The following is a 13414-nucleotide window of genomic DNA, read 5'->3' as shown; positions in this document are numbered from 1 at the left end:
TACATGCCTACATATAAGACAAGATAAAAAATTGATAGAAACAAAAAGGGGAGGAAAAGAAATAAAGAAAATAGTGTGACGGGCAGTGATCAAGATCCTACTCCCCAATTTTGTTTTGTGTGTGTCACAGTAAAAGAATGTTTAAAAGAAAAATATAAAGAAAGACAAAGAGGTAACTTTTCAACTCTATAGAGAAAACACCTCCCAGTTGTGGACTGCAATGGTAACAGCACAAAGACCCCTGCCTGAAAATTTAACCAGTAAGTGATGAAGGCCAGCATTATTGGCCAAGGCGAAGTCAGAGTCTGCCTCTCAGCTGTCTGGAGACGTGCTGCACAGGGATAGTCTAGGGACGTAAGAAAAACATCTTTATCAAAGCATTTGAAAGGATATTAACATGGCAGATTATGTTTGTTAAGTCAGAGAAAAAAAGTTTGTAATAATTGAGATACAAAATGCTTAGTGCCTGGAGAGTTTTAGCTATATGGGTGGACAGGGAACATTGTACCTTATAAAATTTTGCATAAAGAATCTGCAAAATTCATATGCAGATGGCACGATGTAAAGAAAAGACCAATTTAAAGACAACACCCTGCTTATGGGCTCAAGGGAGAAGCACGATGGCTCTATTCCCTTAAATTGCATAGGGCTGGAAAGAAGAGCCTTGCAAGAAATGGCAGGGGTGAGACACAGACTCTGTTTTCATAATTTTATTGTAAACTGACTGAAAAGTCACTATAGTGAAATAGGTAAAAAGGTAAATGTAATAAAAATATGTAAAAAAAAAAATCTTGATTGCGCTTTAAGACCTGTTTCAGTGCCTTAATGCAGATCCGCAGCCTGTCTGACATTTTCTGGCAGACTGATTAAAACTAAAATAATTTGAGATATGATTTTTAAACTTCTGGGCTCAATTCCACAAAAATTATTTTTTTGATTTTATTGTCCTTTAACTACCTGTAGTGAATGGACAACTTATCCATAAAGAAAACTAAATATTTTTGTAATTTTCTTTTTATTCTACAGTAATCATTACAAAGTTACTCAAATTAAAAGATGTACTGCAACAAATATAAAAAAATGCATAGACTACTATATTCATGTCCAAGTAAAAATTAAAAGATAAAAGTTTCACATACTGTTGAATGACTCGGCATACTTGCAGCCAAGTATTTGCAATTAGCATTGGCAAAATACTGTCATTTTCTAACACTAAATGAACCTTCCCTATCCCTCCCTGGAAATCTCTGTCCTCAAACTTTATAGCAAGTGCTGACAGTACAATATTCTTATTGCTGAATAAATCATAAGTACACTCACAAAATATTACATGAATCTTAAAACTGCCCACTAGAAGGCAGAATTCCCTAGCATTACGTTTTACAAACTGGACTGATGACAGTTTTCCCTCTACTTGATATTTAAATAACAATTTGAAGGTAGTGAAAATAATCTCAGCTAAACAGTGGAACAGGTGTAGATTTATTATTCTGGTACTTGTAAAAGTAATATTTAATACATAAATATTTACATTTTTAAAATGTAACAATAAGGCATCTCAAAGCAAAAGCATCTTAGTCACTAAAGAGCCATCATGATTGAGAACTGTAAAAACTCCATGTCTTGTGAAGACATATGGATGACTGCACTGAATGCTCCTGTATCATCTCAACTCCCACCTGACCTTTGAAGGAGAGTAAATGGACACAGACCTAAGCAAGGGGAGTTCAGTGCTTTGTCCAGAATGCAAAAGATGCCAGGCTGCACGTAACACTGAGCCCACTTTCTGCCAAGCAGTCAGCTGGGAGAGGTGCAATAAAAGGAGGCTGCGCTGATTTTGCTGTTTTCACTTTCTATTGGTGGATTCTGGTTTTCCCAGGCAGAGTACTTTGGGGATTTGCAGAGTCAGCCACTAGAAATGGCAGGCTCTAAAAAAGTAAAAAGTAAAAGTAAAAAGAGAAAGAATAGCCAAGAATTAAAGACTGGGAATCGTTTAAACCCAATCCTGGGAAAGCAAATGATGACGAATAAATTGAAAAGGCAGGGAATGACTATTCAATACAAAATCAAGCCTTCCCTAGGGTAGGAAAAAACTTGTTCAGAGATATTTCAGGGCTGCTGTGGTATGCTGGGGCCTGCACGAGTAGACTGACAAGCAAGGCACCCAGCTAAAGAACCCTCCTCATCTGCACAAGGATGCAAGAAACGAATGGCAGGTAGAAGAGGCCATGAAGCCAAAGGGCAGGCAAAACGCTGCAGGCTGAGATCGAGGGCTGTTCTCTCGCACAAGCTGGCAGCCATGGCTGGGAATTTGCTGTGCACACAGAGAGCGTGGCTCATGCCTGCCAAGGAACTGCAGCAGTGCAAAGGCAGCTTTATTTTCCAGAAATGTCCATGGGATAAGGGATTCAGGCTGAACTGCACTATACACAAAGTTTGTGAATAGACGCTGTTGGTCTTTCTCATTAGTTTGGGGATTTCAGTCTTTGTTACTGGTGAAATGGTTAATTACTCATCTATTTGGTTTCCTTGATCCTCTTATTTGTTTTCCTCCTTCAATTAATTTATGCTAATGAGGTGTTTATTTGGTGTTCTTTAATTCCCTGCTGTTATACGAACAGTATTGCAGCTCTCAGTTTTCTCTTTATGTAGCTCTATATAAGGTGGAAATACTGGGTGAAAAGAAACCAAAGCACATTGCTGCTATGAAGGGCCACCAAGCTCCTGAAGAGGGAGAAATAAGTTGAACAGCTCTTGGAGTCAGGGATGCCACTTTACATAAGTAGATACATATTTTATATTTATTCTTAGTTTCCATGCATTTAAGTTATATAGTGAAACAGCAACTTGTTAACAACAAGCCTTAAAAGTCCATTTTGTCCTGAAGTCACCCCTCTAGCCCCTTTCTCTTCTCCAGGTAGGCTTTCTGATTTCTTTCATGTCTCCTCTTGCACCTCAGGTGACTTTCAGTTCTCAGCCCTGTCTCTTTACTCTCTTGCATAACCGAGAGATTTGCCAAGGAGGCAGCTACTGGCTAGATGGAGGTGAAGTCAAATCAATTAAACCTTCTTTAGAAATACATCCAATTTATACCACATAATGGGTATGTTTACTGGAGTTGTTTAGCCTGGAGAAAGGGAGGCTGAGGGGAGACCTTACTGCTTTCTACAGCTACCAGAGAGGAGGTTGTAGTGAGGTGGGTGTCATGGTCTCTTCTCCCAAGTAACAAGTGACAGGACAAGAGGAAACAGCCTCATGTTGTGCGTTTAGACTGGATATTAGGAAAAACTTCTTCACTGAAAGGGTTGCCAAGCACTGGAAGACGCTGCCCGGGAAAGTGGTGGAGTCATCATCCCTGGAGTTGTTTAAAAGATGCGTAGATGTGGTGCTTAGGGACACAATTTAGTGGTGGACTTTGGCAGCGTTAGGTTAATGGTTGGACTTGATGATTTTAAAGGTCTTTTCCAACCTAAATGATTCTATGATTCTATAATGAGATAAAAAGCAAGATGTATTTTTCAATATCAACTGCTCATTACCTTTATCACCAAGCTCTCTAAAAAAGGTCGGTCCTGGTTTAGCTTTGGCAACACACAGCAGTGCCGCATCTACCTCCTTTAAAGACAAAGAAGAAAACATAAAGACAGTTTTGAAAGATAAGTCTAGTCAGCTGAGTAACAGAAAGAATGCAAGTTCTTTTGAAGAAGGAAAGGAACATTTTGCTTACCTTTTTTGTCAGTTTCTTGGCTGAGGCTTTACCTATAATAAAAAAAAGATCATCATTCAATAACAAACTGACTTTAAACTTTGATCAGGTTCTGTGGCATTTCTTCAGATTTTTATGGGAAAATGCTAAGTAATATGAAACAGAGTATTTTGCAACAGGCAGTTTGTTTCCAATTCCCACAACAATCAAGAAAGGACAACATTTAAAAACTATATGAGCAGTCTGTTCAAATGTTCTTGCAACCTAGCTGAAACCATAGCCCACTTTGGTGGGCTACGACTGATTTACTAGTGTGATTTTGCAACCTGCGAGCTACAAATGTAGTACAATGTTTACAAAGGGATTTGCATGCATACATAATAATCCTTCCAGTGCAGGATGAGTAGCAAAAGCTAAGAAATACTAAAAAACAGAAAAAAGAATGATAATGCTAACGTTTCTATTAAGCAGAAGTAAACTCAACAACCCTGCCTACTGAAACAGCATCAGATGAAACCGTTCAATCTCTTAAGTATTTATTAGTAGGTTCAAGTCTACATACTCGAATAAGGGAGCCACTGGCAGCAGTATAGATTATATTCCTGTGTAAATCACTCGTTGGAGGAGCTGCGATATATCATCAGTGGAATGTTTCAGCTGGTTAGGCAGGGATCACAGAAATCCTGCGGTCACGGACTGGCAGGAGCTATGCTCCATCCCTTCTCCGTCTGTCTTCCCTATCACACCAGTCTGTCTCCTCAGCATTTCTCCTCATACAGTTCTTAAAACCCTGTGTCCTCCTCAGTTTCTCTGGATTCCAGACAGCCATTCACTCCTATTTATTCACACTGTGTAAGCACCAGCCGAGCTGGTTACATTTGCTCTGGGGACCAGTGGCCCACCATGCAGCAGCCTGCTTTTCTCCATGTTCAGACTCCAAGGCTCACTTTGCTGCTTCACGGGCAGCTTGCATCCAAACAGTCAGCAGTGCACCACTGCTGTTGGGAAACGGGCACGATGGAGACAGTCTGGTAGGCAGCTGTCAACAAACTTCTACCAAGCATTTTCACAGGCCCATAATTTATCCACACAGAAGTACATTCTCAGTAAAACAGTAAATTTCCATAATGCTGGCAAAAGACATGTCCAGCTGCAGAGGGTCTCCACTGGCAACTTTTGGCTTCGGATGAGGGAAGCTGCTGGCATATCTCAGCCACCAATAGTTAATTTTTCAGCACAGGCAGACCAGTGCCCTGGCCTCTGCTCCCTGAACTGGCAGTAACAGTTTTGCTGATAAATTCCTCTCCCCACCCCTCCTCCCTGAAATGAGCCTAAGGCAGACATCTGGCACATAACATTTCAACCCAAATGTTTAAGTTTGACAAAAGTTATAAGCAACTAAAATTAGGGTTTTAATACTGGAGTGTTGAGTGACCCCAGCAACAGGTGTTGCCAGCACCACCTGTTACTGGGGGTGAATAGATTTTTGTGCAGTGCCTCTACATATATTTACACCCATATACATACACATATATAAAGCTACATAGATAGATACCTTCTAGCTCAAAGGACGCATTAAATCCTCTGCCTCATTTGAGATAACAGAACCCAGGTTAGTAACAGTTTGGGAGAAGCAGCAAAAATCACAACATCCAGTAAGGCTGAGTGCTGAGCAGTGCAATAAAACACCACACTTCAATGTTGTTCACTGCTTCAGAGCATTTTAATGAATGCCTATTTAGCAAATTAAGTGATTCAGATCTCAGCTTTGAAATGTTGCCACCTCTGTACAGCACATTTCATCGTCGAATTAAACTACAGCAGCTCTCTCAGCTCTGGGAGACCCACACAGCGAGCAGCCTTCTAGAAGGGCATGAGTCAGGCTGTAGGTTTGCAAAAACCAGTATCTGACAGAAAAAAAGGGATAAACCACCCTTCCACGATCCTCACTGTAAATGCCCTCGGTAGTTGTCGTCTGTACTGAAGCAAGCTATGCAGTCTTATTTGGTTAATAGCGGCTCCACTCATTCCACTCTCCTGGTGGCCCCAAGAGCATCGTATCTGGGATGGCAACTGCTACCGCAGCAGTGTGCTGGGCAGTAACCTTTCGCCAGCTTCCTGGAGGATGATGAAGGGAGACAAACTGAACTCTGTGAGCTGAAACAGCAAACACATGAATAATTGATGTAAGGTAAGGAGAAGGCACCAGGAGCTACAGCTGAGACACTTGATGGCCATGTTTGTGGGGCTCTACACTTGGTTAAGTCCATGTTTCTCTTTGTGTTGTATTCAGCACAGTAACTCTGTGCTGAAACACTTTAGCTACCCAGTTTTAGGGAACATAGCCTCAAAGAGAGTTACCTTACTGTGACAAAAATTAAGAAAGGGAAGGAAAATCTGTTGCAGACATGTGCACCCTCTTTTCACCAGCCTGCAGAGCCACAACTGCAACTGCCTAGAGCTCCTACCAATGGCTGTGGAAGCCATAACATCTGCCCTCTTGCATTCAGCTCTGGCCACCCTCCAGAGGACATTTAAGATGCTGACATGCCGACTGACCTGCTTCAGAGACGGAAAGACAATAACAATGACACCGAGGTGCTCATGCTACCCTTGACTGGAGAACCTTGGTGTGGGTGAAAGTGGCAGTGGAGGAAAGGAAGCCTTTGCTGCATGGCAGAAGAGGACACTCTCATTGCCACAGGACATGGTGAGGGGAAAAATGAAGTCGCTCAGCATTGGTCCCTGCCATGACTGACTGCACAAGGGGCTGCTGCTACAATAAAAGAGGAAAAAAGGCATGAGGGAAAGGGACAGACTGAGAGATAAACAAAGACATTTCTACTCTTCTAAGTAGTAAACACAGCACAGTAATAAATGTGGAGCCTTTTAAGGTGCTCTTCTCAAATGGGCTTAAAAATCAAAAGATTTAATAACCTAGTCAAATGAAAATGGCATACAGATGTCAGCAAGCATATGTACCAGTAGGCCAGGATTTTTTTTGAAAAAACTGACATTTGGGACACTAATGTTATTTTTCATATTGCCATTTGTGTAAAGTGTTAGAATATACTATTATAATTATGCAATAATTTAAACTATAGAATGAGTTTCCTCCAATGATTATTTGCATATTTTCTAAGAATTAAATCCCGTTATATTCTGTTGGTACGGTCACCATACAGAATCATCTGGGAAGACTCAAATCTCAGTTTTCATTTGGAAAGATTAGCTACTTTTATTGTAGCACTCATAATATTTCTTGAACACAAATTCAGCTCTTAGTTTTTATTCTCTCCATTAATTCACTTCCTAACAATGAGATCCCTTTAAACACCAACAAGGAAAGCTCTGTTAATATTGCACAGTACCATAGCAAATGTGCAGCCCTCTGAGGAACCAGGTCTTTTAAGGCCTTGTCTACAACAACTAGGAAAAGAAGGTTACCTCCTCCTTGCAGAAAACACACTGCAAAGGTATGAACAATTTTCTTAGCCTGTTTGGACAAGACAAAAAAAAAAACAAAACCAAAAAGCCTCTTCTTTTCTACCAATTAAGTCTTGGTGCTGTCATTCCTGACACATGACTACAAATGTATCAGGATCTAAGTCTCTCTCTGAGGAATACAAGCAAAGGTTATAATTATTAGGAACTATTTAATCTAATAAGTAAAAGATCTGTACGATGGACTTTTCTATAGTTTTATTATTTTACCTTGATAGATTCTTACTAATAGGTAAATTAATGACATATTATAAAACTTGTTTGTAGTTGTAACAATCTTAATTTGGTATCAGAAAAAGAAACTTGGAATTTTTATTGTTTGAACTTGAACGAATGAGAAGAAAAACAACCTTTTTCTTCCTACAGATCTGACAAGACTGTGATGGAATTCTGGCTTAAAGGACAAGGAGAATTTTCAAGGGTCTCTACTTATTTTACAGATATTATCATCTAATTTTCATCATCTGTAGTGGATCCATGAAAAAAACGGCGATGAACAGACACACCTTTCACAGGCAGAAAGCCATTTTAGTTTTCTGAGTTGAATGAATACTGAGTATACTTAGAATCATGCAAATTCTGTGCAGTTAGCCAAGAAAGTTAGCTGATGACTGTAATTAAGAAATCACTGCCAACAGCAGCTAAATCAGCCTTAATTTGCCCTGGGCAAACCTTGATATTTTGTCACAGGCACATTTCTTACAATAGAAGTGTTTCCACTATCTATCAGTTTTTTACACTAAAAGGTAGGATGGACCTGACATCCGTATTAGGATTAACATTAGGAAAGGGCTGATTTAAACAAATACCCACTTGCACTCAGTAACACCCATTTACACCCATATAGCTAAGGAAAGGCTTAGATCTGACAAAAGATGTTTAGAGAGAAAGAGTGAATAAAATCACTAAGATCAACCATTATAACAACAATAATCAAATGCCAAAGCAAAAGTAGAGAAATTACTACAATCTGCAAGAAAGCATAATTTTACATGTCTGCAAGATTGCTCTATTTTTGTAGTATGGAAATGAAAATTAATTTTTGAACCAATCTTTCTCCACAGGCTTAACTTCAAATGAGAACAGTATAAAAATATTTTCCCAGGAGGACAACAAACTCCTGTCACTTTTATCAGTGAAGTCACTGAGATGGCTTGACCAGGATCTCTTTTCAGCTCCATCTCAGATAAACCTGAGATCTCAAAAAATAAATAAACTTGTCCCCACAGTTTTTTAACTTTAGATAGCAATCATTGCTATCTTTGCTGAAGCTTGTCAAGTTCAAAGTCATACAGGAGTATTAGGAAACTATATGTCTTTTCCCGAAAAAAAATAGGAAGAAAATAGCATTAAGTACGTTACAGTTCGACCAAACTCTGATTCTGCAAAATGATAAGTAAAACAAACCTTTTAAACTGGACAGGATTTCAGCACAGCTGTAATCTCTGGACAGGATCAGGGCATTTTAAAACCCAAACCCACTGTGTGCAGCTCATGCTTTGGCCTTTACAGCAGAGCTCACCTGTACCCTTGCCTGCTGTGACAACAAGAATTTGTACTCTGCGCCCTGGTGAGCTGGGTTGGGGAAGAACCATGTTTGTTGACTTCCTTGGGGAGAGACCCTGTTAAAAATTTTGCTTAAATTAGCCTAAGATAGAAGATCATTGAAATTCAATGTCTCTTATTTCATTCCTAGCTCTCTGATATTTTCAGTGATAAAACCAATGCAAGTACTTTATCTCAACAAGGTGTCCTTTGTTTACTGTCTTATTTATGTTCTCAGCTCTTTAAAGCTCTTCTGTGGATTTATAAAGTACTTACTGCTAATGAAACCAATAATGTAAAGGACAAAAATTCAAGCCAATAATTAGTTCTTTAAGGCCTCCTTTTGAAATATTTGTGATATTGATGCTAATGGAGATAAATCAAGGATAGCAAAAAAAAAAATAAAAATCAAGGGTTTTTGAAAACATGACAAGCCAAGCGGTCATATTGCTTTGATAGCTCCTACCAAACCAATATCTGAATAATAAATGAGCGTGCCATTTAAATGAATTAACAATCCACTTCAGCTAGAAAAAAATCACTGAACATTGCTCCTTTGAAAGATAATTGATAAAAGTAATTTCAGTCACACGAACTAGGGAATTGAATCACAAGAATTACAATCCAAGTATGCCCAGTGGAAAAGGCAATTTGCAATAATAGAAGCTTCTGATATGCTTTACAAAACAAGCTTTGCATCTGTCCTTCTTTATTTAGCGCAACTGTTCCTCTGAGAAAACAAGAAATAAAAAGTGATGGGCTGAGGCCAGCACTGGCAAATCTCTGTTTCAGGAAAGCAGTTGCATCAGAGCCAGTCAATACCAGAAGGTTTCTCTGTGAGTAAGGCAGCCTGGGGTAAAAAGGGTGGGATGCTGATGCAGGCAGAAAACATCAAAGGATGACACAATCTTTTAGGAAACTGAAACAGACTGAAAAATTAAGATAAGCCAGTTTTCAAAACCTGTTAAAGAGACCATGGCACCGAGTCCCCAGCGGTGCCAGGACTTCCAAAATAACCAGAGGCATCAGAGCAAAAGCAGACTTTGTGGTGCTCGCTACAGAGCATGCAAGCAGCTCAGTCCTCACTGGGGCCGTGGCAGCAGTCTGTGGGGATGGCAGGGAGAGCAGGGGAACAACTCTTCCTTACGTATGATCCAGGGAAAGTGACTTGCTCCCAGATCTGCTCTCTAACTTATCCAAAGTGCAGACAGGAAAAGCTGAGAGTAGGTTCAAACTTCCAAGTTTAGCACTAGACTTGCACTGCAATGATACATAGCATACAGAAAGTTATTTCTTCCAAAATACCAGGAAAGCCTAACAGCAACCTAGACTGGAAGGGACTAACTAGACCTGTAATACAACAGCTTCCTGCACACAGACCGTGCAAAAGGAGCATGAGATGGGAGTTAAGACCACACCAGTAACACAGAAGCAGCAAGAAGCCAAGCAGAGAGTGCAATCGCATGTGAGCCTCTCCCCAGCAGGAGAGGCTGCCAGCCCTCTGGGCTGGTCCTGAGCTCAGGACTAGGCGCAGCGTTCAGAGGAAAAATGTGTCACTTGAAATGCAAGTCCTCAGACTCCCAAATAGGCACCTCATGCTTGGTTCCTTTGGCTTCATTTAGATGTCTAAAAATTAGATGCCTAAATCTGAGTTCGTGATCTCTGTGGTGCTTTGCTGTAACTATGATGGTGTAAGGACATACACAGAAAAGTGTTTATAATTAACTTTGAAATCTGCTGCTCCTATTTCAGATCTGAGGAAGAGCTCATATGCCCAAAAGCTTGTCTAATTTTTCCAACTTACAGCAGCTAGTCTAATAAAAGATACTATCTCTATCTAGAAACCTCATCCTGACTAATGACCCCAGGCTCACTTTATAGCCAAGGGAGAGAACCAGATAGAGCACAAGAGCAATTTATTCCAGGTTGAGATAGGTGTCTAATACAGCCCTTGGACTTACCTGTTTCCTTCCATCAACTTTAGAGAGATACTACAATCACTTGCTCTAACCTGACATTCAGCTTTTATGTGTCTAAATTGAGTAGATGAATCCTTCTGCATGGAACCAGATAATTCACACCGTGACTGCTTTTTGCATTTGTTATATCTGTCATCTGTTTTTTCCAACTTCCTATCTATCAGCCCGATGTTAGCAGTGCTAAGGGCATGTATTCTCTGTTTTATTAAGAACTTAATCAGACTCAAGGGTACAGTATACTAGAGTTCAAGAGGAAGAGTGGCTGCAGAATTGGAGCAATAAGGTATTATAAAGGACAATTAAGATTACCTGGAAGGAGCTCTCTCCATAATATGTGTTTCTGAGACCAGAGGGATGGAGGACTACTCCTGCCAACCTACACATAACATTATACAGTTCAGACTTTTGGGATGGACGGTATCTCCTTAATCAGCACAAAACTTTGTACCTCCCACAAAGAGCAGGCAGGCAGAGCCTCAACTCAAGAAAAATTCCTAGTATTAGGCTTGAGATGGTAGTCAGTCTCATCCAGCAAAGAGAACAGCATAAGCTAGACTAAGCCTTCAAGAAGACTCTGAATTCATGAACTTTGATCCTATCCCAAAATAAAGAAGATATTACTTCTGTAGCATTGCTATGCTTTATGTTGTCATCTCATATTGCTACCAAAGACTAGTACTAGTACTAGTGCCGGAACACATGCTAAGTTAAGGTACTAACAACAGACGAAGATAAACTATTATGACAGCCTTGCAGCACTAGAGGTTTAATTCTGTTCCTCTACTAGACAGTGTTAGAAGTCATGATCCCTGGTCTAAGGGCTCTGTAATCTACTTTCAAGGCTAGAGAGGATAACAAAAAACAGAAGGACAACTAAAGTAGGATAAGAACAACAACAATGAGGTGACACAGCTAAAGTCTAACCACATGCACAACAAGCAAACTGCATCTTAATTGTAAGCAGAGATCAATTTGGATTCAGAATTAAAATGTGTGCAAATCCATCATCCCACAATCAAAATGAACGAAGAAAAGGTCAACACTTCAACAGCAGCAGAATTAATTCTTACTCCAGTGTAAGACTTGATTTAAGCTTATGTACTCAACAGAAAGCCACCATCACCACTGTAGCAACTATCACACCCCATTCAGCATCTTCCTTTACAATTTGTATTCTTCCACATATCTGAAGATTTTCCCTACCATGAGGAACTGTTACTCTTCACATGCATCTCACAAAATGTAACAAAACATAATACAGTTAAAGACTATGCACAACAAGAAGTCTTGGATGAATCCCATCAGGCCCCATGGACTTCAAAGAATCATAGAATGGTTTGAGTTGGAAGGGACCTTAAAGATCATCTAGTTCCAACCCCCCTGCTATTGGCAGGATTTGTGAACATTCAGCTGATATGGCTGGTCCCTTACAATTTCAGTGTCCACAAATGGAAAGTCACTGTTCCCACACTCGTGGTCCTCTGACTCAGGGGACTGGGCAGCCCAAGGTCTATCTGATGCAAAAACCACATTGAATGCCTCTGCTTTTTCTTCATCCCTATTAGTCAGATGACCATCTTCAACAAGTATCAGCCCAATGTTTTCTTTAGACCTCCTCTTGCTATTTAACGTACTTCAAAAAATTATGGAGAAGATTATACTGGGTACTACTGAAAGGCATTTAAAGAATAATGCAATGATCAGGCAGAGTCAGCGTAGGTTCACAAAGGGAAAGTCCCATTTAACTGATTTGATATTCTTCTATGATAAGGTCACCCACCTAGTCGATGAAGGGAAGGTGGCGGATGTAGTTTTTCTGGATTTTAGTAAGGCTGTTGATACTGTCTCCCACAGCATCCTTCTGCACAAGTTGTGCAACCGAGGGATGAGCTGGTTCATGGTGCACTGGGTGAAGAACTGGGTGAAGAACTGGCTGAAGGGCAGAGCTCAAACGGTTGTAGTGAATGAGGCTGCATCTAGCTGGCGACTGGTCAGCAGCGGTGTTCCTCAGGGTTCAATTCTAGGGCCAGTGCTGTTCAATATATACATATATCTCAATGATCTGGATGCAGGAGTTGAATGCACCATTAGCAAGTTTGCTGATGATACGAAACTGGGAGGTGCTGTTGACTCTGCTGACTCTGTAACAGAGGGATCTAGATAGACTGGAGCATTGGGCACTCATCAGTGACATGAAATAGAACAAGTCTAAATGCCAGATTCTGCACGTAGGCACAAGTATAAATTTGGAAAGGAGTGGCTGGAGAGCAGCCCTGCAGAAAGGGGCCTGGGGGTGCTGGTCAACAGCAGGCGCAGCAGGAGTCAGCAGTGTGCCCTGGCAGCCGAGAGGGCAAATCCCATCCATCCTGGGGGGCATCAAACACAGAATGATCAGCCGGTCAAAAGAGGCGATTATCCCGCTGTATTCAGTGTTAGTGCAGCCTCACGTTGAATACTGTGTGCTGTTCTGGGCCCTACAATTTAAGAAGGATGTGAAGATCCTTGAATGCGTCCAGAGGAGGACAACACAAAGCTAGTGAAAGGGCTGGAAGGAATGTCCTATGAGGAGCAGCTAAGTACTTTGGGCTTGTCTGGTTTGGAGAAAAGGAGGCTGAGGGGCTACCGCACTGCTCTCCACAGCTTCCCAAGTTGGGGAAATGGAGAGGGAGGTGCTGAGCTC

General features: G+C 40.7%; 1 protein-coding gene across 1 annotated transcript in view; it reads right to left on the bottom strand.

Annotated features, from left to right (window-relative positions):
* The window catches only part of MICU2 (mitochondrial calcium uptake 2), a 46078-nt gene extending 33445 nt beyond the window's left edge, over nt 1-12633 (bottom strand). Inside the window, exons 1-5 of the mRNA XM_010072415.1 lie at nt 12515-12633; nt 12166-12367; nt 8733-8832; nt 3728-3759; nt 3540-3615 (exon numbers count right to left, since the gene is read on the bottom strand). Of these exons, the coding sequence (XP_010070717.1) occupies nt 3540-3615; nt 3728-3759; nt 8733-8832; nt 12166-12367; nt 12515-12633 (529 nt within the window). The remainder of the gene's footprint in view (nt 1-3539; nt 3616-3727; nt 3760-8732; nt 8833-12165; nt 12368-12514) is intronic.
* Nucleotides 12634-13414: the final 781 nt, after the last annotated feature.

The sequence above is a fragment of the Pterocles gutturalis genome, unplaced genomic scaffold, assembly GCF_000699245.1.
Source record: "Pterocles gutturalis isolate BGI_N339 unplaced genomic scaffold, ASM69924v1 scaffold8522, whole genome shotgun sequence".
Taxonomy (NCBI): Eukaryota; Metazoa; Chordata; class Aves; order Pterocliformes; family Pteroclidae; genus Pterocles; species Pterocles gutturalis.
The sequence above is the reverse complement of the archived record's forward strand: the minus strand, read 5'-3'. Positions and strand labels throughout refer to the sequence as shown.